The 24,118-nt window shown below is 34.9% G+C and overlaps 1 protein-coding gene across 3 annotated transcripts in view; it reads left to right on the top strand.

Annotated features, from left to right (window-relative positions):
* The window catches only part of LOC136026559 (uncharacterized), a 55,783-nt gene that overhangs the window by 20,419 nt on the left and 11,246 nt on the right, over positions 1-24,118 (top strand). For 2 of the 3 annotated variants that reach the window (XM_065703256.1, XM_065703248.1), the window contains exons 2-3: positions 11,178-11,378; positions 21,438-21,493. In XM_065703256.1, the coding sequence (XP_065559328.1) occupies positions 11,294-11,378; positions 21,438-21,493 (141 nt within the window). In that variant the 5' untranslated portion in view covers positions 11,178-11,293. The remainder of the gene's footprint in view (positions 1-11,177; positions 11,379-21,437; positions 21,494-24,118) is intronic. The other variant, XM_065703266.1, reaches the window with a different exon arrangement.

Below are 24,118 nucleotides of genomic sequence, written 5' to 3'. Positions count from 1 at the left end.
TCTGGCTTGCTGTAGAAGATCGTTTTGGTAAAATAAATCGTCGAGAAGAATTACGTAAAGAAGAAAAGTACCTACCTGAGCCTGTCCGTGAGAAAAACTGCTGTAGGGGCGGTGGGAGAGTACCTAGAAAAGCAGAATGCGCAAAATAAAGGGTAATTTTACCTATAATATGATCCAGCGGAGCTATTCCAGTATCATTATAAAGATCAGAGGAAGGGTAAAGCCGAGGGAGAAGAAAAGTAGCCTTCACTGCCCTATTTTGGGCTCTTTGAAGTGAGCAGAGAAGAGATTTATTATTATTACCCCAGACAGAGCAGCAATAAGAAAGGTAAGGATAAATAAAAGCATAATAAAGAGAAACCATAATATCAGGAGGAAGAAATGAGTTAATCCGGTGCAACATTGAAGACTGGCGGAGGATTAAGGAACGGGTGTGAGTTATATGCGGTTTGAAAGAAAGAAAACAGTCAAGATACACACCAAGAAATTTCACCACAGTAGCTTGTGGTATAATATCATTCCCAAAAGTCAGGGTGATTGGCTCCTGTACGTCTCGCATACGGTAAGGGGTTCTGAAGTTGACAATGGCACTCTTTCGGCTGTTAAGAGCCATACCATTTGACCAGCACCAATCCTTTATTTTATCAAGAAGACCTTGAGCCATAGAAGTGGCAGATGGCAGGTCCACCGCAGCAATGAAAAAGTTACTGTCATCAGCAAAAAGAACAGGGTGAACATGGGGATGAAGACCATCAACAAGATCATTGATGTAAATTAGAAATAAAAGTGGACCAAGCACAGAGCCTTGTGGGACACCTTTCAATACAGGCAAAGTAGAGGAAGAAGTACAGTTAACCAAAACATACTGAGATCTCTCTGAGAGGTAGGACCTAAACCATTCTAGTGGGACTCCATGCACTCCAAATAAAGATAGTTTAGACAGAAGAACATTGTGGTCAACCATATCAAAGGCCTTAGAAAAGTCGAGAAATAGACCCAAAACACACAAGCCCTTGTCCAGATTAACACGCACAAACTCAGTTGCATCAGAAAGTGCGTGCAAGGTAGAGAATGAGGGACGAAAACCATACTGATGGTTAGTGATGAGAGGATTTCCAGCAGTCGAATTAGTACTAAATACAAATGAAGAGAGTCGACGATACACTACTTTTTCAACAACCTTTGAGATGACGGGAAGAAGAGAAATAGGTCTGTAATTTGAAATTAGAGAAGAATCACCTTTCTTATGCAAGGGTACAACGGTAGCAACTTTAAATAAATGAGGAAAAATACCAGAAGAAAGAGAGAGGTTAGTTATATGTGAGATGGGATGAGAAACAAACTGACTGATTTTTTTAAGGACATTATTACTCAAACCAAAACTATCAACTGAACAACTAGTTGGAAGTTGAGAAATAATAATAGAAATCTCAGTAGTACTACATGGGGAAAGGAAAAAAGACTTCTCTGTCATAGGAAAACAACTTACTCTACTCAGGGGTGGAATGAGAACTGAGGGAAGTGTCGCTCCTTACTTTCATTTAAAAAAACTATTTTTTTTTATTTAATTTCTGAACGTTTTTGAATTAATGCATGTTTGATTTTGGCTCTCCGCACATAAATTATTGAAATGAAATTAGTATATTAATTTTTTTTTGGCTAAATGGCTTTCTCTTAGTTTTGATCAGACGATTTTGAGAAATAAGGGGTGGGGAAGGAGGCCTAGTTGCCCTCCAATTTTTCGGTTACTTAAAAAGGCTACTAGAACTTTTAATATTCAACGAACGTTTTTATTAGTAAAAAATATACGTAACTTAAGAATTAACTTACGTAACAAACTTTTATATTCTTATATTTTTATTATGTGTACGAGGGGGTTTGTACCCTCGTTAATACCTCGCTCTTTACACTAAATCGTAAGTTTTGTCCCAATTCTTCAAGAATGACCCCTGAATCAAAAAGGCCGTAGAATAAATAGTTGAAATCACTAAAAATATTTTAGCATAAAGAGCGAGGTATTTATCTCATCCTAAATACCTCGCTCTTTATGATAAAGTATTTTTAGAACCCCTAATATGCGTAATAATCTCTGTTCGTTTTAAATTTCAATGCTATTCCTTACTTTCATTTGAAAAAACGTTTTCATGTTTATTTTTTCATTGTTTTTTTTATAGTAATGCTAGAAAATCCTGCGCCCTTTTCATTGAATTTTTCTTCCCCCATGACATATTCCTCAAAGAAAAGATCCTCCCACAAAGCCCTCTCCCATCAACCCCACCCCCCAAACCAAAAAATCCCCATGAAAACGTCTGTACACTTCCCAATAACTATTACTATATGTAAACACTGGTCAAAGTTTGTAACTTGCAGCCCCTCCCTCAGGGATTGTGGGGGAGTAAGTCATTCCCAAAGACATTGTTATTATGGTTTTCGACTATGCTGAAGAAAATGGCTATCTTAAAATTTTAATCTGTTGACTTTTGGAAAAAAATGAGCATGGGAGGGGGCCTATTTGCCCTCCAATTTTTTTTGTCACTTAAAAAGGGCACTAGAACTTTTTATTTCCGCTAGAATGAGCCCTCTCGCGACATTCTAGGACCACTTCGTCGATAAGATGACCCCTGGGAAAAAAAAAAACAAAAAAAAAACAAACAAACAAATAAACACGCACCCGTGATTTGTCTTCTGGCAAAAAATACAAAATTCCACATTTTTTAGATAGGAGCTTGAATTTTTTGCTATAGATTTCTCTAATATACCGAATGCGATAGTGTGATTTTCGTTAAGATTCTATGACTTTTAGGGGATGTTTCCCCCTTTTTTCCAAAATAGGGCAAATTTTTTCAGTCTCGTAACTTTTGATGACAAAGACTAAATTAATTGAAACTTATATATTTAGAATTAGCGTAAAAATTTATACGCTAAAATTTATTATATTTATAATATAAACTTATATATTTAAAATCAGCATGAAAATCCGATTCTTTTGATGTATATTTTAGCATCAAAATTCTATTATTTAGAGTTTCGTTTACTATTGAGCCGGGTCGCCCCTTACTACAGTTCCTTACCACGAACTGTTTGAAAAGAAAATAATTCGGTATTTCGAGGCTTCTGACATTATTACTCCTTTGCGGAAGTTAGGCTCAAAATTGAAAAAGGATTATATTTTTTCTCTGGGCCCCTTCCACCTCTTAGTTCGTTTATTTTCGCTTTATAGTTGTGTTATCTCTTAGCAGTTATTTCGTTAGTTGAGTTATGGTTGTGGTATATATGTTTTATCGCTCGTATAGTTGTGTTATTTTCAAATTATACTCCATAATAGAGAGGCTCCGAACACCCAGCATGGTATATTAAGCTCTTAATTTGACATTTTTTCTAACGTGACCAGATTCGTCCTGCGCCCTTTTCATTGAATTTTTTTTCCCCATGGCATATTTCTCCAGGGAAAGATCCTCCCACATAGCCCCCTCCCTCAACCCTACCCCAAAAACAAAAAAAAAATCCCCTGAAAACGCTGTACACTTCCCAATAACCATTATTATATGTAAACACTGGTTGAAGTTTGTAACTTGCAACCCCTCCCCCAGGGACTGTGGGGGAGTAAGTCATCCCCAAAAACATAGTTATTATGATTTTCGACTATGCTAAACAAAATGGCTATCTCAAAATTTTGATCCGTTGACTTTGGGAAAAAAATGAGCGTGGGAGGGGGCCTAGATGCCCTCCAATTTTTTTGGTCACTTAAAAAGGGCACTAGAACTTTTCATTTCCGTTAGAATGAGCCCTCTTGCGACATTCTAGGACCACTTGGTCGATACGATGACCCCTGGAAAAAAAAACAAAAACAAACAAATAAACACGCACCCGTGATTTGTCTTCTGGCAAAAAATGCAAAATTCCACATTTATGTAGATAGGAGCTTGAAACTTCTACAGTTGGGTTCTCTGATACGCTGAATCTGATGGTGTCATTTTCGTTAAGATCCTACGACTTTTAGGGGGTGTTTCCCCCTATTTTCCTAAATAAGGCAAATTTTCCCAGGCTCGTAACTTTTGATGGCTAAGACTAAACTTGATGAAACTCATATATTTAAAATCAGCATTAAAATGCGATTCTTTTGATGTAGCTATTGATATGAAAATTCAATTTTTTAGAGTTTTGGTTACTATTGAGCCGGATCGCTCCTTACTACAGTTCGTTACCACGAACTGTTTGAACAAGGCAGAAGTCAATTTAAGTTAAATAGCTTCAAGAATATCCCACAATATATGCTTTTTGGGGATATGAAACTGTCAGTGTACACGCATTATTAAATATAACATCTGGTGTGTGAGAAATAGTATTTCTTTCGTGAAGACTGCTATGAGTGCAATTGTGCGCAAGGCCGTATTGAGGGGGAGGTGGGTTTGAACCACCCTCTCTCTAAATTCATTTTCAGCTCGTAAAAACGTAACAAAAATATATATAAAAAATTTCTGGTGCATTTTTAAAATTTGTTGCAATCTTCCCCCAAAAACCCCTCTGAACACAAGATCGTGGTTGCGGCCATGAGTACGCTGCATTAGAGATATACGTGAATTTTTGTAAGAAATAAATTTTCTTTATATTAATCTCGTATATGTTTTTTTTTCGTGAAAGGGAAACGACCGTAAATTGAAAATTACATTTTAATTTGCTAAGAAATTATTTTTGGAATTGGTATCTACTGTAATGTAATAAAAATAATGTCAAGACTCCTTTAAAGGTAATATTATCATTCTTAAATTTTAATCTGAATTACGATATTCGCCTTTTCAGGTACAGCAGTGTTAGCATTGAATAGTGTTCACTACTGCGTTTTCGACAATTCCTAAAAGACAAAATAGCTAGAAAGTGAATAGGACCCATTTTCTTATGTTTTCTCAAAGAAAATTTTCAAAAAACTTATCAAATACAAAATAATGTATCTGAGAAAGTACAAATCTTTAACTTTTTGCTCTGGACTCATTTTAGAATTTCCCCTAAAAACCGCAATAAAATATTCCATAAAGTTTTAATTTTAGAAACAGCTAGGCTGCCAATATTTTTCATTCGGATGATTAGTTCATGTAAATTTTACCCTATCCACCTACTTTTCCCTTCTTCATTAGTTTCCACTTTCCTTTACTAAAATCAATGGTAGTGAAATATGAACGCAACAATAATTAACTGTACTCTACCACTTAAATATCGTATTTATACCTAAATTTACCATTTCCATTTTTAACATTTATATCTTAATAAATTGGGGAAACCTTGTTCTGCTGTACATGAAGTTGGAGTTACACATGAAAGAAGCAGTAGCCTACTATGTCGTTGAAAATAAACTTTAAATTATGCCCGCTAGTTTACCCGTCACGCGTAGGAAAATTCCCTCCTTAGGAAAACATCTGCTTTACATGAAGTCCCACTGGGGTAATTTCCACCGGGAATTTCTCCCTAGTGAAAAGTTTATTCTTCCTCTGTGTAAAATTCTCCCGGAAAATCCCCTCGCGTATTAATGTTTTTCAGAATTTGAATTTAAATGTATTTGACAAATTCCCGCAGAAAAATCCCCCACCTTGACGATTCTCCCTCAGGAAATTCTCCCACACCCCTTGCAGACCCCCTTTCTATAGAAAAATCATCCTTTGTGGGAAGAAACCCTCCAAAATTTTGGCTCCGCAAAATTCTACTCCTTGCCCGTGTATTAGAAGTGATTTTATTTCTAAATTCAAAAGTACAAGAAAATTTCCCCCGAGAAATTTTCCCCGTGGACAATTCTGACGCCAGCTCCCTTCCTCCTGTAAAAAATTCTATTTCATGGAAAATCCCTCCCCCGTGGAAAACTCCCCCCACGTATTAATAAAGATAGTGCTTTTGAATTTAAAAGTATTTGAAAAATCAGGTTAGGATTGTTAACTTTCGCTTTACCACCTCAAATTTTTCAAGAATTTATGCCTAGTTGTCTCTAATTTCAGTCAGTGCAGAAAGTATTCTAAAGGCTAAGAGAGCCATGGGAGGGAGGAAACACTCTTCCGCCCTTTGTAAGAGTGTACTCAATAGCTTAAAGTTTCTTGGCGATCGGAAGAACAGTGTAGCATGCATACAGGTCACACAATCAGACATCTATTCGATTCTATTTGTATATCAGCTTAAAAATAGAAAAGTTTTCCAACTGAAATTAAGGAGCAACATTACAAGTTAAGAACGAACAGAAATCATTACGTACATGATGGTGGCTACCCCTTCCTCAACCATCGCCCTTTTCGCTAAAGTTAAAAGTATAGCTCATTCAAACTAAACGGCTCTCGTGTTTGAACAGTCTTTCTTAAAGAATTATGTAAACTTTAAACTTGAGCGTAAAAGCGATAGTTGAGGAAGAGCTACCCACCCTCATATTTGGAATGATTTCTGTTCGTTTTAAGTTTCAACGCTGCTCCTTCCTTTTAGTTGTAAAAACTTGTGTTTTTTAATTTGATTTCTGACCGTTTTTCCAATTAGGAAAGGAAACCCCTTAACATCTCCCCCCACTGGATAAGGTTTCCCTGGAAAAAATCCCCCAGAAACTTTGCCCACCCATGGAAAATTCCCCTACAGAAAATTCTTCCCAAAAATGTTCTTACATTTTTCAAATAGCGCATATACTACACGTGGGCATTGGGAATATTTTTTATTTTATAGCCCTTTTCCCAGGGACTATGGGGGGTTTTGCCATCCAGCAGAATATTCTCCCCCTCCCCCCAAAAAATCTGCATATTTCCCAATACCAAATGCTAGATGTAAACATTGGGTAAATTGTACAACTTGCAGCCCTTTCCCCAAGAGTTATTGGGGAAATAACTGCATAGTTATTGGGTCTTTAAACTATGGAGAATCAAACGGGTATCTCAGAATTTTGATCGAAGGTCATTGGAGCAAAATGTGGTGTGGAGAGGGCTAATTGCTCTCCAAATTTTTTGGTTACTTAAAAAGGGCTCCAGAACTTTCTATTTCCAATCACATGAGCACCCTTCCGACCTTATAGTATCACTGGTTTGATACAATTGCTCCTGGGGAAAGCAAACAACAAACAAAGAAAAGCAGCAAAGAAACACGCACGCATCCATAATCTTTCTTCTGGCAAAAAAAAAAAAAATGCAAATTCCCATATTTTTCTATAGAGGACCTTGAAACCCGTACAGTAGAGTTCTCTGATGCGCTGAATCTGATAGTATGACTTACATTAAGGTTACCTCATTGTTTGGGGTTGGATCTCACTTTTTTGAAAAGGCGACAAATTTCCTCAGGCTGGTAGCTTCTGATGGGTAACATTAAACTTAACGACCCAAATATATATTTGGAAACAGCATTAAAAGCCAATTCTTTTGATATATGTATGCTTATCAGAATTCGAATTTTTAGAATTTCTGTTACCACGAACTAAATGACTAAATAAAAAAACAAACTAGTTTTTTCAACTGGAAGTAAGGAGCAACATTAAATCTCAAAACGAACATAAATTATTCCATATACTCTCAGTCTTAGCGCCAAAGTTCAACTTTTTGTCAAAATTCATTAAGAAAGACTGCAAAAACACAAGGGCCGTTGAATTTGAATGACGAGTTTCTTGAAATATTACTTTATTAATTTAGCGTAAAGAGTGGAGATTGAGGAAGGGGCATCCCCCCTCATATACGTTTTTTTTTAGTTTCAGTGTTGTCCTTGCTTTAAGTTTTAAAAATTGTTTTTTGTTTATTTAATTTCTGGCGGTTTTTAAATAAAGCCATGATATTCCTCTCCCCCCGAGTATTATTTCCCTAGAAAGTTTACCCTTGAACCTCGCTTCCCGCTCAAAATTATTCAAGCAGAAGATACCCTCCCCCCCAATAAAACAATCCATATATTTCCCAATAGTAAATACTAGGCCTATATGTAAACAATGGGCGAATTGCGTAGCTTATAGCCCTTTACCCAAGGACTGCTGGGTTCAAGTTATCCCCGGCTGAATAGTTATTGGATGTTTAAGCTATGATGAACCATACGGTTATATCAAAATTCTCGTCAAATATCTTTCGTAGAAAAAGGGAATGGGACTTGGGCTAGTTGCCCGCCAATCTTTTTTGTCGCTTAAAAAAAAGGCAGTAAAACTTTTGGTTTCTGTTTGAATGAGCCGTCTCTGATCCTCTAGGACCAAAGGTTCAATACGATTACACCTGGGGAAAAAAATAAACATTTGCCTTTTAGCAAAAAATTTCAAAATTCTACTTTTTTGTATAAAGGAGATAGAAACCTCTACAATAGGGTTCTCTTATATGCTGAACCTTATGATGCGATTTTCGTTAAGGTCACTTGACTTTTTGGGAGTGCTTCTCCCCTTTTTTGAAAATCAGGCAAATTTTCTGAGGCTCCTAGCTTTTGATGTATATCTTTAAACTTAATAAATTTTTCACATTTGGAAGCAACATAAAACGTATATTCCTTTGGTGTATCCATTGCTACCATAATTTGGTTTTAGAGTTTTGGTTACTGTTAGGCGGAGTCGCTTCTTACTTACAGTTCGTTACCACGTACTGTTTGAATATGTTTGTTATATTAGTAATTATATGGCGATTAAATGAGCTTTTTATAATATTACATAAGATCAACTGACCTATCACATGCCCTTAAAAGCCGAAAAATCATCGTACCACAAATTTGTGTCGTTAATGAGTAATATTTAAATGCGTCTTAATAGATATAATACATTCGAACCATTATAAATTGAGTTGTCGTCTCATATTCATTGACAAGGTCAACTGAATCCTTGGAATTATTGTGCATGGGAAAACTAAAATGTAAATAGTGTGAAATACCTGTATCAAACAGTTCGTGGTAACGAACAGTAACCAAAACTCTGAACGGCTCAATAGTAACCGAAACTCTAAATAATATAATTTTGATACCAATAGTTACATCAAAAGAATTGCATTTTAATGCTGATTTCAAATATATAAGTTTCATCGAGATTAGTCTCACCCATCAAAAGTTACGAGCCTGAGAAAATTTACCTCATTTTAGAAAATAGGGAGAAACACCCCCTAGAAGTCATACAATCTTAACGAAAATCACACCATCAGATTCAACGTATCAGATAACCTTATCTTAGAAGTTTTAAGCTACTATCTACAAAAATGTGGAATTTTGCATTTTTTGCCAGAAGAAAAATCACGGATGCGTGTTTATTTGTTTTTTGTTTTTTATGTTGTTTCTTTTTTCCCAGGGGTGATCGTATTGACTCAGTGATCCTAGAATGTCACAAAAGGGCTCATTCTAACGAAAATTAAAAGTTCCAGTGCCCTTTTTAAGTGACCAAAAAAATTGGAGGGACCTAGGCTTCCTCCAAAGCTCATTTTTTCCCCAAAGTCACCGGATCAAAATTCTAGAGATAACCATTTTATTCACCATAGTCGAAAAACCTAATAACTATGTCATTGGGGACGACTTAAGCAGTCCCCGTGGGAGGGGCTCCGATTTACAAACTTGGACCTGTGTTTACATATAGTAATGGTTACTGGGAAGTGTACAAACGCTTTCAGGGGGATTTTTTGTTTGGGGGGGGGAGTTACGTGAGAGGATCTTTCCATGGGGGAAGAGAATTTCAATGAAGGGGGCGCATGATTTTATAGTATTATTTAAAGAAACAATGACAAAATAAATACGAAAAGTTTTTTCTACTGAAAATGAGGACAAGAAATTATTACGCATATGAGGGGTTTACCTCCTCGTAATACCTCGCTCTTTACGCTAAATTATTTTTAGTAATTTCAACTATTATATACGGCCTTTGTAATTCAGGGGTCATTCTTAAGGAATTGGGACAAAATTTAAACTTTAGTGTAAAGAGCGAGGTATCGACGAGGGGTGAGTCCCCTCATACACGCAATAAAACATACGAATATAGAAATTTGCTACGTAAGTTAATTCGTAACTTACGTATATTTTTTACTTATGAAAAGTTCGTAAAAAATTAAAAGTTATAGTTACCTTTTTAAGTAATCAAAAAACTGGAGGGCAACTAGGCCTCCTCCCTCACTCCTTTTTTCTAAAGATCTTCCGATTAAAACTATGATAAAGCCATTTAGCCAAAAAAAATTAATCTGCAAATTCCGTTTTAATTATTTATTTGCGGAGAGCCACGATCAAAACATGCATTAATTCAAAAACGTCCGGAAACTAAACAAAAAAAAAACAAAACAAGTTTTTTAAATAAAAGTAAGGAGCGAAATTAAAACTTAAAACGAACAGAAATTACTCCTTATATGAAAAGAGCTTTTTCTTCTCAACGCCCCGCTCTTTACGCTAAAGTTTTTTACTGTTTTAAAAAGTAGAGTTAAGAGAACGAATCAAACTTTAGTAGCGTAAAGAGTGGGGCGTTGAGAAGGAAAAGCCCCTTTCATATACGTAGTAATTTCTGTTCGTTTTAAGTTTTAATGTCGCTCCTTATTTTTTTTTTTGTTTAATCCTCTTTTCAAGGCACAGCTTCCCTACCACGATCTATGGAACTCTATCCACACTGGCATACATTTGCTCATAAATTTACATCGGGAGTGAGGTGGTGCAGGGGGTTCAAATTTGCCTAAAAAGAAGAGTCATTTTTGTGAAAACTAATAAAAAATATCTTTGGAATTCAAGAGTCACCTATATATGCTTGTCTAGAATTTACGCTCTTTTTTTTTCTTTTTTTTTAAACAGTAACAGAAACACATTAATCGTTCCTATCCGGTACACGTATATTAACGAATCAGTTCATGTTTATTTTTCCCTTTTAATTTGTTTTTTTTTTCTAAATATTTCATTTCTTTTTTATGGATGAGTAAGGTAAAGACCTCGTTCAAGTACTTATCTATATTAATTACTAAAGTAGGAAAACAGTCTCCCTTACTTCTTCTGTCTTTCTTTTTTGTTTTATTTTTTTGTATTTTATATTTTATTTACTATTCATTATTTATTATATTTTATATATTATTTATATATATATATATATATATATATATATATATATATATATATATATATATATATATATATATATATATATATATATATATATATATATATATATTTATATATATATATATATCATTTATATAGTTTATATTTTTATGTTTGTTTCTGTATTTGTGTTGTTGCATTGGTGATTTCTTTTTTCACTATAGTACTAATCAGACGAAAGAGAGAAAAAGCAAAAGTTGACAAAGCACAATCAACATAACTCAAAACGAAAGTCAACAAAACCATTCTATATTTTCTCTTCCCCTTCTTTCCTTGAAAAATGAGGTCGAAGAAAAGAACTATACAACAAGTGCGGAATCTTGATGGAAACGAGTACGAATCTCAAGAGAAATCTGTTTTTCTGGGTAAGTGTCTTGGTCTAATATCAATTTTTGGAATCTCCTTATTTCACCAGCATAAGATATTTTGCTCCTTCTCTGTATTTTGTTAAAGATTAAAGATTAAGAAATTTATGATTAAAGAACTTTGACAACTTTGAACTTCCTTTTATCTTGACTGCTGCTTGTAAACTCGGTGTCGTTGAACAAGTAATAAACGCGAGTAAAAATTCATGTAAAAAATAATAAAGTAATGGCCAGAGTATTCCAGGAGCACTTTAGCGGTTGACCACCTCTAAAGGAAACTTGTTAAACAAATAAGAGTAGTATCAATAGATTCCTTATTAAGCACTCTTTCCAAATATTACGGTCATTTTTTCTGATAATACACACTGTCCCATGTATGGTGCGCAGATATAGCGCTACAATATATACAAAACTAAAAGAAAACACTAAATCTTAAAATTATTACGCTGGAAATCAGTAGTAAAATCTCGGACATGTAGGTGGGTTTCTACATGTCCAAGATAGGCCTTTCAGAAGGCAGGCCTGCACAATTATTTATATTTATATATATATATATATATATATATATATATATATATATATATATATATATATATATATATATATATATATATATATATATACATATATATATATAAATATATATATATATATATATATATATATATATATATATATATATATATATATATATATATATATATATAGAGTGGTGAATGTACATTATTAATATAGTTTGTATTAAGTTAAATTCTATTTAAATCCTCTTAGGGGGGTTTCATAATAAAGTAGAGATATTGATTTATATTTTTTCTGACAGATTTTGTGTTCCAGGATGAATAAAATCCTTATTACATTTAATACAACCCTCCTAAGAAGTTTAAAATTTAATATATTCATATACTTATTTTTTGTATTTCACGACAATGAAAATTAGATTCCCATGTGTCCTCGCGTTGTTGTCCATATTTTTAAACCATTCCAAATAATTTTTTTTTCAATATTGGAACTTCATTCAGATGAAACTGGATTTCCTCAATTTTGATTCAGCTCATTTAGTTTAATGCACTTCTTTGATTTCCGTTGAAAAACTTCTTTTGTGGGGAAAGTTTTTTTGTTTTAATTAACACCAAAATTGACGGACTTCGTCCATCCTGTATCACCAGGCTTCTACTATAGCTCAAATTACACACTCTCTAATGGACTTCAATCGCCAGCACTCAGGATTTGAAATGATTACATAAAAAAACTAGTTTTTTTAACTGAAAGTAAGGAGCGACATTAAAACTTAAAACGAACAGAAATTACTCCGTATATGAAATGGGTTGTCCCCTCCGCAATCCCTTGCTCTTTACGCTAAAGTTTTTAATTGTTTTAAAAAGCAGAATTGTGGCAAAGAGTCAAACTTTAGCGTAAAGAGCGAGGGATTGCGGAGGGGACAACCCATTTCATATACGGAGTAATTTCTGTTCGTTTTAAGTTGTAATGTCGCTCCTTACTTTCAGTTAAAAAAACTAGTTTTTTTATGTAATTACTGAACGTTTTTGAATTAATGCGTGTTTGATTTTAGCTCTCCACACATAAATTATTAAAATGAAATTTGCATATTAATTCCTTTTTTGGCTAAATGGCTTTTTCTTAGTTTTGATAAGACGATTTTGAGAAATATGGGGTGGGGAAAGCCTAGTTGCCCTGCATTTTTTGGTTACATAAAAAGGCAACTATAAATTTTAATTTTTAACGAATGTTTTTATTAGTAAAAAATATACGTAACTTAAGAATTAGCTTACTTAACAAATTTTTATAGTCTTAAATTTCTATTATGTATATGAGGGAGTTTGTACCTCGTTAAGACCTCGCTCTTTACACTAAATCGTAAGTTTTGTCCCAATTCTTTAAGAATGACCCCTTAATCCGAAAGGCCATAGAATAAATAGTTGAAATTACTAAAAATACTATAGCATAAAGAGCAAGGTATTTATCTCCTCCTAAACACCTCGCTCTTTATGCTAAAGTATTTTTAGTACCCTCATATGCGTAATAATCTCTGTTCATTTTAAGTTTCAATGCTACTCCTTACTTTCAATTGAAAAAACTTTTCCATGTTTATTTTTTTATTGTTTTTTTATATAGTAATTTTAGAAAATCCTGCGCCCTTTTCATTGAATTTCTGTTCCCGCATGACATATTTTTCCAAGGAAAGATCCTCCCACATAGCTCCCTACCCTCAACCCCACCCCCAAAACCAAAAAAAAAAATCCCCTGAAAACGCTGTACACTTCCCAATAACCATTATTATTTGTAAACACTGGCCGAAGTTTGTAACTTGCAGCCCCTCCCCTAGGGACTGTGGGGGAGTAAGTCATTCCCAAAGACACAGTTATTATGGTTTTTGACTATGCGCAATAAAATGGCCATCTCAAAATTTTGATCCGTTGACTTTGGAGAAAAAATGAGCGTGGGAGGGGGCCTAGGTGCCCTCCAATTTTTTGGTCACTTAAAAAGGGCACTAGAACTTTTCATTTCCGTTAGAATGAGCCCTCTTGCGGCATTCTAGGACCACTTGGTCGATACGATGACCCCTGGGAAAAAAAACAAAAAAAAACAAACAAATAAACACGCACCCGTGATTTGTCTTCTGGCAAAAAATACGAAATTCCACATTTTTGTAGATAGGAGCTTGAAACTTCTACAATAGGGTTCTCTGATACGCTCAATCTGATGGTGTGATTTTCGCTAAGATTCTATGACTTTTAGGGGCTGTTTTCCCCTATTTGTTAAAATAAGGCAAATTTTCTCAGGCTCGTAACTTTGATGGGTAAGACTAAACTTTATTAAACTTATATATTTAAAATCAGCATTAAAAAGCAATTCTTTTGATGTAGCTATTGATATCAAAACTCCATTTTTAGAGTGTTGGTTGCTATTGAAACGGGTCGCTCCTTACTACAGTTCGTTACCACGAACTGTTTGATATTTTCGTCTATACTAGGACAAAGGCCTACGACTACTAATCAAAGGCTACAAATAGATTCTGAGCTTAATTGAATAAAAAAAAAACAAACAAGTATTTGTAACTGAAAGTAAGGAGCGACATCAAAACTTAAAACGAACAGAATTTACCCCTTATATGAAAGGGGCTGTTTCTCTCAACTCTACTTTTTATAACAGTAAAAACCTTAGCGTAAAGAGCGGGGCGTTGAGGAGGGAACATCCCCTCTCATATACGGGGGTAATTTCTGTCCGTTTTAAGTTTTAATCTCGCTCCTTACTTTCAGTTAAAAAAAAAGTTGTTTTTTTTATTCAATTTCTGAACGTTTTTGAGTTAATCCATGTTTTGATTTTGGCTCTCCGCAGATGAATAATCAAATGAAATTTGCATGTTTATTTTTTTTTTTTTGCTAAATGGCCTTATCATAGTTTTGATCGAACGATCAAACTAGAGCGGGGTAGGAGGCCCAGCTGCCCTCCAATTTTTTGGTTTAAAAAGGTAACTAGAAATTTAAATTTTTTACGAACATTTTCATTAGTAAAAGATGTACGTAACTTACGAATTATCTTACGTAAAGAACTTCTGTATTTGTATGTTTTTGTTACATATATGAGGGGGTTCGCCCACTCGTCAATACATCGCTCTTTACACTAAAGCTTAAATTTTTTCCAAATTCTTTAAGAATGACCCCTGAATCACAAAGGCCGTAGAATAAATAGTTGAAATTATTAAAAATACTTTAGCGTAAAGGGTGAGGTATTAGGAGGAGGTGAACCCCTTATAGGCGTAATATTTTCTGTTCGTTTTAGTTTTAATGATTCTCCTTACTTTCAGTTGAAAAAAGTTTTCATATTTATTTTTTCATTGTTTTTTTAAATAATGCTAGAAGATCCTGTGCCCCCTTCATGGAAATTTCCTTCACCATGACAAAATCCTCCATGGAAAGTTTCCTCCAGATAACCGCATCTTCTCAACCACTCCTCCAAACCAAAAAATCCCCCTGAAAACGTCAGTACACTTCCCAATAACCATTACTATATGCAAACAATGGTCAAAGTTTGTAACTTGCAGCCCCTCCCACGAGGACTCTGGGGGAGTAAGTCATCCCAAAAGACATAGTTATAAGATTTTTCGACTATGCTGAATAAAATGGCTATCTTATAATTTTGGTCCGACGACTTTGGGAAAAAATTAGCGTGGGAGGGGGCTTAGGTGTCCTCCAATGTTTTTGGTCACTTAAAAAGGGCACTATAACTTTCAATTTCCGTTTGAATGTGCCCTCTTGCAAAATTCTAGGACCACTGGGTCGATACGATCACCCCCGTAAAAAAAAATAAAAATAAGTAAATATAACGCATCTGTGATCTGTCTTCTGGCAAAAAATACAAAATTCCACATTCATATAGATAGGAGCTTGAAGCATGTACAATAGAGTTCTCTTATACGGTGAATCTGATGGTGTGATTTTCGTTAAGATTATATGACTCTTAGGGGGTGTTTCCCCCTGTTTTCTAAAATAACGCAAAATTTCTCAGGCTTCCGTTTTTTAGAGTTTTGGTTACTATTTTTTAAAATCCTCTTGAAACTAACTTTTTCACTTTCATCTGGGGAATTAAAAATTCACCTCGTTTTATCCCCAACTATGCTTGATAAGGGGGAATCCAAAATTTAAGTTTCCTCTAATTGTAGTGGAAAAAAGTTTTGATGATGTTTATCCTCTTAAAGCCTAGAAGTTAGAATAAAGTCTCTCTCTTAGCTTAACTAACAGCCCAGCAAGGGAAAAATCTTTCCATCTTTTTGCAAGGAACTTGGCTTTCTCTGCTACATTCTTATTTTATGGAAAATTTAAGGTCGTTTGAATATCAAATAAATATTCTCATGAATAATTAATTCCTATTATTAATAAAAAGTTTTAAATGTTATATAAATTTTTAATGCTATATTAATTAATTCTTACTATTAATGATTAATTAATAATTAATGAATATAAATTTTTAATGCCATATTAATTAGCCAAATCAATGAAGTATTCTTCTTTTATTAGATTTTAGCATCGAAGCTTTTGACTGGCTCTTCCCTTTGTTATTCCATAAAAAAAAAACTAGTTTTTCTAACTGAAAGTAAGGAGCGACATTAAAACTTAAAACGAACAGAAATTACTCCGTATATGAAATGGGTTGTCCCCTCTGCAATCCCTCGCTCTTTACGCTAAAGTTTGACTCTTTGCCACAATTCTACTTTTTAAAACAATTAAAAGCTTTAGCGTAAAGAGCGAGGGATTGCGGAGGGGACAACCCATTTCATATACGGAGTAATTTCTGTTCGTTTTAAGTTTTAAAGTCACTCCTTACTTTCAGTTAGAAAAACTTGTTTTTTTTATGTAATTTCTGAACGTTTTTGAATTAATGCATGTTTGATTTTGGCTCTCCACGCATAAATTATTAAAACGAAATTTACATTTTAATTCCTTTTTTGGGTAAATGGCTTTCTCTTAGTTCTGATCAGACGATTTTGAGAAATAAGGAATGGAGAAGGAGGCCTAGTTGCCATGCAATTTTTCGGTTACACAAAAAGGCAACTATAAATTTTAATTTTTAACGAATTTTTTTATTAGTAAAAAATATACGTAACTTAAGAATTAATTTACGTAACAAACTTTTATATTCTTAAATTTTTATTCTGTATATGAGTGGGTTTGTACCCTAGTTAATACCTCGCTCTTTACACTAAATCGTAAGTTTTGTGCCGATTCTTTAAGAATGACCCCTGAATCAGAAAGGCCGTAGAATAAATAGTTGAAATTACTAAAAATACTATAGCATAAAGAGCGAGGTATTTATCTCCTCCTAAATACCTCGCTCTTTATGCTAAAGTATTTTTAGAACCCCTCATATGCTTAATAATCTCTGTTCGTTTTAAGTTTCAATGCTACTCCTTCCTTTCAATTGAAAAAGCTTTTCCATGTTTATTTTTTTATTGTTTTTTTTTATAGTAATTTTAGAAAATCCTGCGCCCTTTTCATTGAATTTTTGTTCCCCCATGACATGTTTCTCCAGGGAAAGATCCTCCCAAATAGCCCCCTCTCCTCAACCCCACCCCCCAAAACCAAAAAAAAATCCCCTGAAAACGACTGTACACTTCCCAATAACCATTATTATATGTGAACACTGGTCGAAGTTTGTAACTTGCAGCCCCTCCCCCAGGGACTCTGGGGGTGTAAGTCATTCCCAAAGACTTAGTTATTATGGTTTTTGACTATGCGGAACAAAATGGCTATCTCAAAATTTTGATCTGTTGACTTTGGAGAAAAGTGAGCGTGGGAGGGGGCCTAGGTGTCCTCCAATTTTTTGGGTCACTTAAAAAGGGAACTAGAACTTTTCATTTCCGTTATAATGAGCCCTCTTGCAACATTCTAGGACCACTTGGTCGATACGATGACCCCTGGGGGGAAAAAAACAAAAAAAACAAACAAATAAACACGCACCCGTGATTTGTCTTCTGGCAAAAAATACGAAATTCCACATTTTTGTAGAAAGGAGCTTGAAAATTTTGCTATAGGGTTCTCTGATACGCTGAATGTGATGGTGTGATTTTCGTTAGGATTGTGTGACTTTTAAGGGGTGTTTTCCCCTATTTTCTAAAAGAAGACAAATTTTCTCAGGCTCGTAACATTTATATTTATAATATAAACTTATATATTTAAAATCAGCATGAAAATCCGATTCTTTTGATGTATATTTTAGCATCAAAATTCTATTATTTAGAGTTTCGTTTACTATTGAGCCGGGTCGCTCCTTACTACAGTTCGTTACCACGAACTGTTTGAAAGAAAATAATTCGGTATTTCGGGGCTTCTGACATTATTACTCCTTTGTGGAAGTTAGGCTCAAAATTGGGAAAGGATTATATTTTTTCTCCAGGCCCCTTCCACCTCTTAGTTCGTTTATTTTCCCGTTAGTTTTCGCTTTATAGTTGTGTTATTCTTAGCAGTTCTTTCGTTAGTTGAGTTATGGTCGTGGTATATATGTTTTATCGCTCGTATAGTTGTGTTATTTTCATATTATACTCCATAATAGAGAGGCTCCGAACACCCAGCATTGTATATTAAGCTCTGAATTTGACGTTTTTTTCTAACGTGACCAGATTCGTCCTGCGCCCTGTGCCCTTTTCATTGAATTTTTCTTCCCCCATGACATATCTCTCCAAGGAAAGATCCTCCCTAATAGCCCCCTCCCCTCAACCCTACCCCCAAAACCAAAAGCATCCCCCTGAAAACGTCTGTACACTTCCCAATAACCATTATTATATGTAAACACTGGTCGAAGTTTTGTAACTTGCAGCCCCTCCCCCAGGGACTTTGGGGGATTAGGTCATCCCCAAAGACATAGTTATCATGGTTTTCGACTATGCTGAACAAAATGGCTATCTCAAAATTTTGATCCGTTAAATTTGGGGAAAAAATGAGCGTGGGAGGGGTCCTAGATGCCCTCCAATTTTTTTGGTCACTTAAAAAGGACACTAGAACTTTTTATTTCCGTTAGAATGAGCCCTCTTGCGACACTCTAGGACTACTTGGTCGATACGATGACCCCTGGGGAAAAGAAAAAAAACAAAAAAAAACAAACAAATAAACACGCACCCGTGATTTGTCTTCTGACAAAAAATACAAAAATCCACATTTTTGTAGATAGGAGCTTGAAAGTTCCACAATAGGGTTTTCTGATACGCTGAATCTGATGGTGTCATTTTCGTTAAGATCCTACGACTTTTAGGGGGTGTTTCCTTCTATTTTCCTAAATAAGGCAAATTTTCTCAGGCTCGTAACTTTTGATGGTTAAGATTGATGTAACTTGATGAAACTTATATATTTAAAATCAGCATTAAAATTCGATTCTTTTGATATAGCTATTGATATCAAAATTTAATTTTTTAGAGTTTTGGTTACTATTGAGCCGGATCGCTCCTTACTACAGTTCGTTACCACGAACTGTTTGATTAAATGAAAAAAAAAAGTTTTTGCAACTGAAAATAAGGAGCGACATTAAAACTGAAAACGAGCAGAAATTACCTCATATATGAAAGGGGCTGTTCCCTCCTCAACGCCCCGCTTTTTACGCTAAAGTTTGACTCTTTCTCTCAACTCTACTTTTTAAAACAGTAAAAACTTTAGCGTAAAGAGCAGGGCGTTGAAGAGGGAACAGCCCCTTTCATATACGGGGTAATTTCTGCTCGTTTTAAGTTTTAATGTCGCTCCTTACTTTCAGTTAAAAAAATTGGTTTATTATTTAATTTCTGAACGTTTTTTAGTTAATACATGTTTTGATTTCGGCTCTCTGCAGATGAATAATTAAAGACAAATTTGCATATTTATTTATTTGGCTAAATGGCTTTCCCATAGTTTTGATCGAATGATTTTGAGAAAAAAGGAGGGGGAGGAGGCCCAGATGCCCTCCCTCCAATTGTTTGTGTACTTAAAAAGGCAACTAGAACTTTCAATTTTTTACGAACGTTTTCATTAGTAAAAGGTATACGTAACTTACGAATTAGCTTACGTAACAAACTTCTATATTCGTATGTTTTTATTACGTACATGAGAGGGTTCGCCCACTCGTCAATACCTCACTCTTTACACTAAAGCTTAAATTTTTTCCCCTGAATCACAAAGGCCGTAGAATAAATAGTTGAAATTATTAAAAATACTTTAGCGTAAAGAGTGAGGTATTAGGAGGAGGTGAACCCCTTATATGCGTAATATTTTCTGTTCGTTTTAAGTTTTAATGCTACTCCTTACTTTCAGTTGAAAAAACTTTTCCATATTTATTTTTTCATTATTCTTTTAAAAAAACCCTCATGGAAATCTTATTCCCCCATCACAAATTCCTCCATGGAAAGTTTCACCCACATAACCACCTCTTCCCAACCCCTCCTCTCAACCAAAAATCCCCCTGAAAATGTCTTTACACTTTCCAATAACCATTACTATATGCAAACACTGGTCAAAGTTTGTAACTTGCAGCCCCTCCCATGGGGACTGTGGGGGAGTAAGTTGTCCCCAAAGACATAGTTATAAGGTTTTTCAACTATGCTGAATAAAATGGCTATCTAAAAATTTTGATCCGACGATTTTGGGAAAAAATGAGCGTAGGAGGGGGCTTAGGTGCCCTCCAGTTTTTTGGTCACTTTAAAAGGGTCCTAGAACTTTTTATTTCCGTTCGAATGAGCCCTCCCGCAAAATTCTAGGACCACTGGGTCGACACGATCACCCCTGGGAAAAAGAAAAATACAAAACAAATAAACACGCATCTGTGATTTGTCTTCTGGCAAAAAAAAATACAATATTCCACATTTTTGTAGATAGGAGCTTGGAACTTGTAGAGTAGGGTTCTCTGATACGCTCAATCTGATGGTGTGATTTTCGTTAAGATTCTATGACTTTTGGGGTATAATTTTGATGGGTATAATTAAACTTGATGAAACTTATATATTTAAAATCATCATTAAAATGCGATTCTTTTGATGTAACTATTGGTATTAAAATTCTGTTTTTAAGAGTTTTGGTTACTATTGAGCCGGGTCGCTCCTTACTACAGTTCGTTACCACGAACTGTTGATTAACGGCTAAAAACAGATACGCCTTGGCTTCAAAACGACACATACAGTGGTAAAAATATGTCAATAGAATGGCATAAATCTTAAACAAACCTAAAAAACAATTTTCCCCTTCAGTTTAATTACTTTCTTTCCGTTAAATTAAATCTCAGCAATCGCGGAAACACTGAAAGAAAATATGCCAATTTCAATCTCATGTGAGAAAATTCAAAACATAATACTACCCAAAAAGCTGATTATTATGCATGTCTTATTAACTTATGAGCATTATTTTTGACAACTTTTACCACATTCGTTATAATTGAAAGGAAACCTAATTTAAAAAAAGCAACTGTGCCTCTTTTACTACGCTTTTGTTAGATTATTTAATATCGCACCGCCAACTGTTAAAAGTATCGTTTTGATTACTCCTGTTGTTAAACTGAATTTAACTTTGAACCTGAAAATTGTTTTTACAGATGGAGACTCAGAAATGAATACCTATGGATCGTCTGTTAAGTTTTATGAAATGAAGGTTAGTATCTTATTTTTTTAACTTTTAAAATTTATGTCACCATGAATACCTTATTTTTATTTTACTTTTATGAATACCTTACGTATCTTCATTTGCTTCTCAGATACCTTTTCCTAGCACTTATATTGCAAAAAAAGTCTTTTTTATATGGAATACGAAAACAATTTTTAAGGAAATGTCCATCACATATAGTAATAGGCTCAGGCCTTTATGGCTTGAGCCTCGTTGAATGTCGCTCCTTACTTGCAGTTGTAAAAAAACTTGTTTTTTATTTAATTTCTGAACGTTTTTTAATTAATACATATTTTGATTTTCGCTCACCGCACACGCATAATTAAAACGAAATTTACATATTATTTTTTTTGGCTAAATGGCTTTCTCATAGTTTTGATTATGCATCGGCACTGTTTCTGTTTTCTGTTTCTGTTTCTGTTTTTTCTTGCCTGTTTCTGCCTGTTTCTGTTTCTGTTTTTACAAAAAACAGAACAGAAAACATAAACAGGCTACCTGTTTTTGTTTTACCTGTTTCTGTTTCTGTTCTGTTTTTCTTTCATCTGTTTTTTTCCGTTTCTGTTTTTTTTTTATCTGTTTTCTGTTTTTTTTTCTGTTTTTTTTTTTTTTTTCAAATGCCGCGCTATCTAGCGGGCATGATACCGAAACGCATGATACCTACCCGTACCTACCGTACCGAAACGCACATCTAGCGGGCATGATACCATGATACCGTTGATTTTTGAATTTAACAAAAAGGGAATAGTTGTGGGAAAAGTCAAAGTCATGGCCAATTGTAGAAAAAAGCTAAGACCGATTGTCCAATTAAGTGGGCAACTCAGTCAAGGTTAATTTTACCCCTTTGATTGGCGTTGTGACTGTCTCCCATTTATGCTACACCTCTCCGTGCATGCATGTCCCTTGACAATGCCGAAATAGAGTCAACCCGTTGACTACGGGTTGACTACTTGAAAATTTTCCTCTCATGCATGTCACTCCACAATGCTCAACTAGAGTCAACCTCTCATGCTAATTCACGGCGGGGTAAATCTGAGCGAAAGAGAGAGATAGAGAAAGAGAGAGAAGCTTGAACGCTATACAGTGGACATGGGCTAGATGGGAACCCCATATGACAATGTCTCTACTGTTGGTATATGTGTAGCGGATGGCTATTACCGCTTGAGCAACGGTCTAACCATTGACGGCTTTAAGGATTCGTGCTTTAAGCGGCAAACATAGGCTCAATGAAACCCCATATAAAAGAGGAATATAGCGTTGGTATGGGTTACCGCTAGAACAGCGGTCCAACAAGCCACGGCTTGAAGGCATCCGTACTTTAAGCGGTGAACCTAGACACCTTGGTATGTGTGTAGCGGAGGGTTATTACCACTTGAGCAATGGTCTAACCATAGAGCGTTGGTATTTGCTTAGAGCAATGGGTTACTGCTATAGCGACGGTTTAAATAGCCTCTAACTTAAGCGGTGGACATAAGCTAGATGGGATGACTCTGTGTCTGTCTGGTATATATTAGCAAGCAGCGGTCTAAGTAGCCTCGGCTTGAAAGCATCCGTGCTTTAAGCGGTGAATATAGTGTTGGTATATGCTTTGAGCAATGGTTTACCCTTAAAGCAACGGTCTAAGAGCAACTAGGGTAAATTGTCAATTATAAATGACATTTAAGCTTGAAAGGAATATAGCGTTGGTATCACCCGATTGGACACATTTTATGACAAATTTCGCCCCCCCCTAAAAATACGCTAGTGTGTTGAATTACACGAAGTTGCTCATCTTTTGTATGTGACTACAAGGATTTAACAAGAAGATGTTTTCTTTCCTATTAGAAATAGAAGAAGTAAGGAAAAAACAGGAAAAACAGCTGTTAAAACAGCTGTTTTTTTTTTAAAACAGCTGTTTTCTGTTTTTTCGAAAAACAGAATAGATTACAGAAACAGGTCACCTGTTTTTGTTTGACCTGTTTCTGTTTCTGTTCTGTTTTTTTTCTAACTGTTTTTTTCTGTTTCTGTTTTTCTCAAAAACAGAAACAGTGCCGATGCTTAGTTTTGATCGGACAATTTTGATATAAAAAAAGGGTGGGCGTGGAGCCCTAGTTGCCCTCCCATTTTTGTTTGCTTAAAAATGCAACTATATTTTTTTATTTTATGCGAACGTTTTTGTTAATAATAAACATACGTACCTTACGAATTAACTTACGTAACGAATTTCTATATTTGTGTGTTTTTATTACGTAATATGACGGGGTTCGCTCCCTCGTCAATTCCTCTTTCCTTATACTAAAGATTGAATTTTGTCCCAAGTATTTAAGAATGACCCCTGAATCACAAAGGCCTTAGAATAAATAGTTGAAATTACTAAAAAATCCTTTAGGGTAAAGAGCAAGGTATTGTGGAGGAGACGAACCCCCTTATATTCGTAATATTTTATGTTCGTTTAAAGTTTTAATGCTGCTCATTACTTCCAGTTGCAAAAAATTATTTATTTTCTCATTGTTTTTTTTTAATAATGCTAGAAAATCCTGTGCACCCTTCATGGAAATTCTCTTCCCTCATGAAAAATTTCTCCATGGAAAAAAAACTCCCACGTAACCTCCTCCTCACGACTCACCCCCACCACAA

The sequence above is a fragment of the Artemia franciscana genome, chromosome 1 (assembly GCF_032884065.1).
Source record: "Artemia franciscana chromosome 1, ASM3288406v1, whole genome shotgun sequence".
NCBI classification, from domain to species: domain Eukaryota; kingdom Metazoa; phylum Arthropoda; class Branchiopoda; order Anostraca; family Artemiidae; genus Artemia; species Artemia franciscana.
The sequence above is the reverse complement of the archived record's forward strand: the minus strand, read 5'-3'. Positions and strand labels throughout refer to the sequence as shown.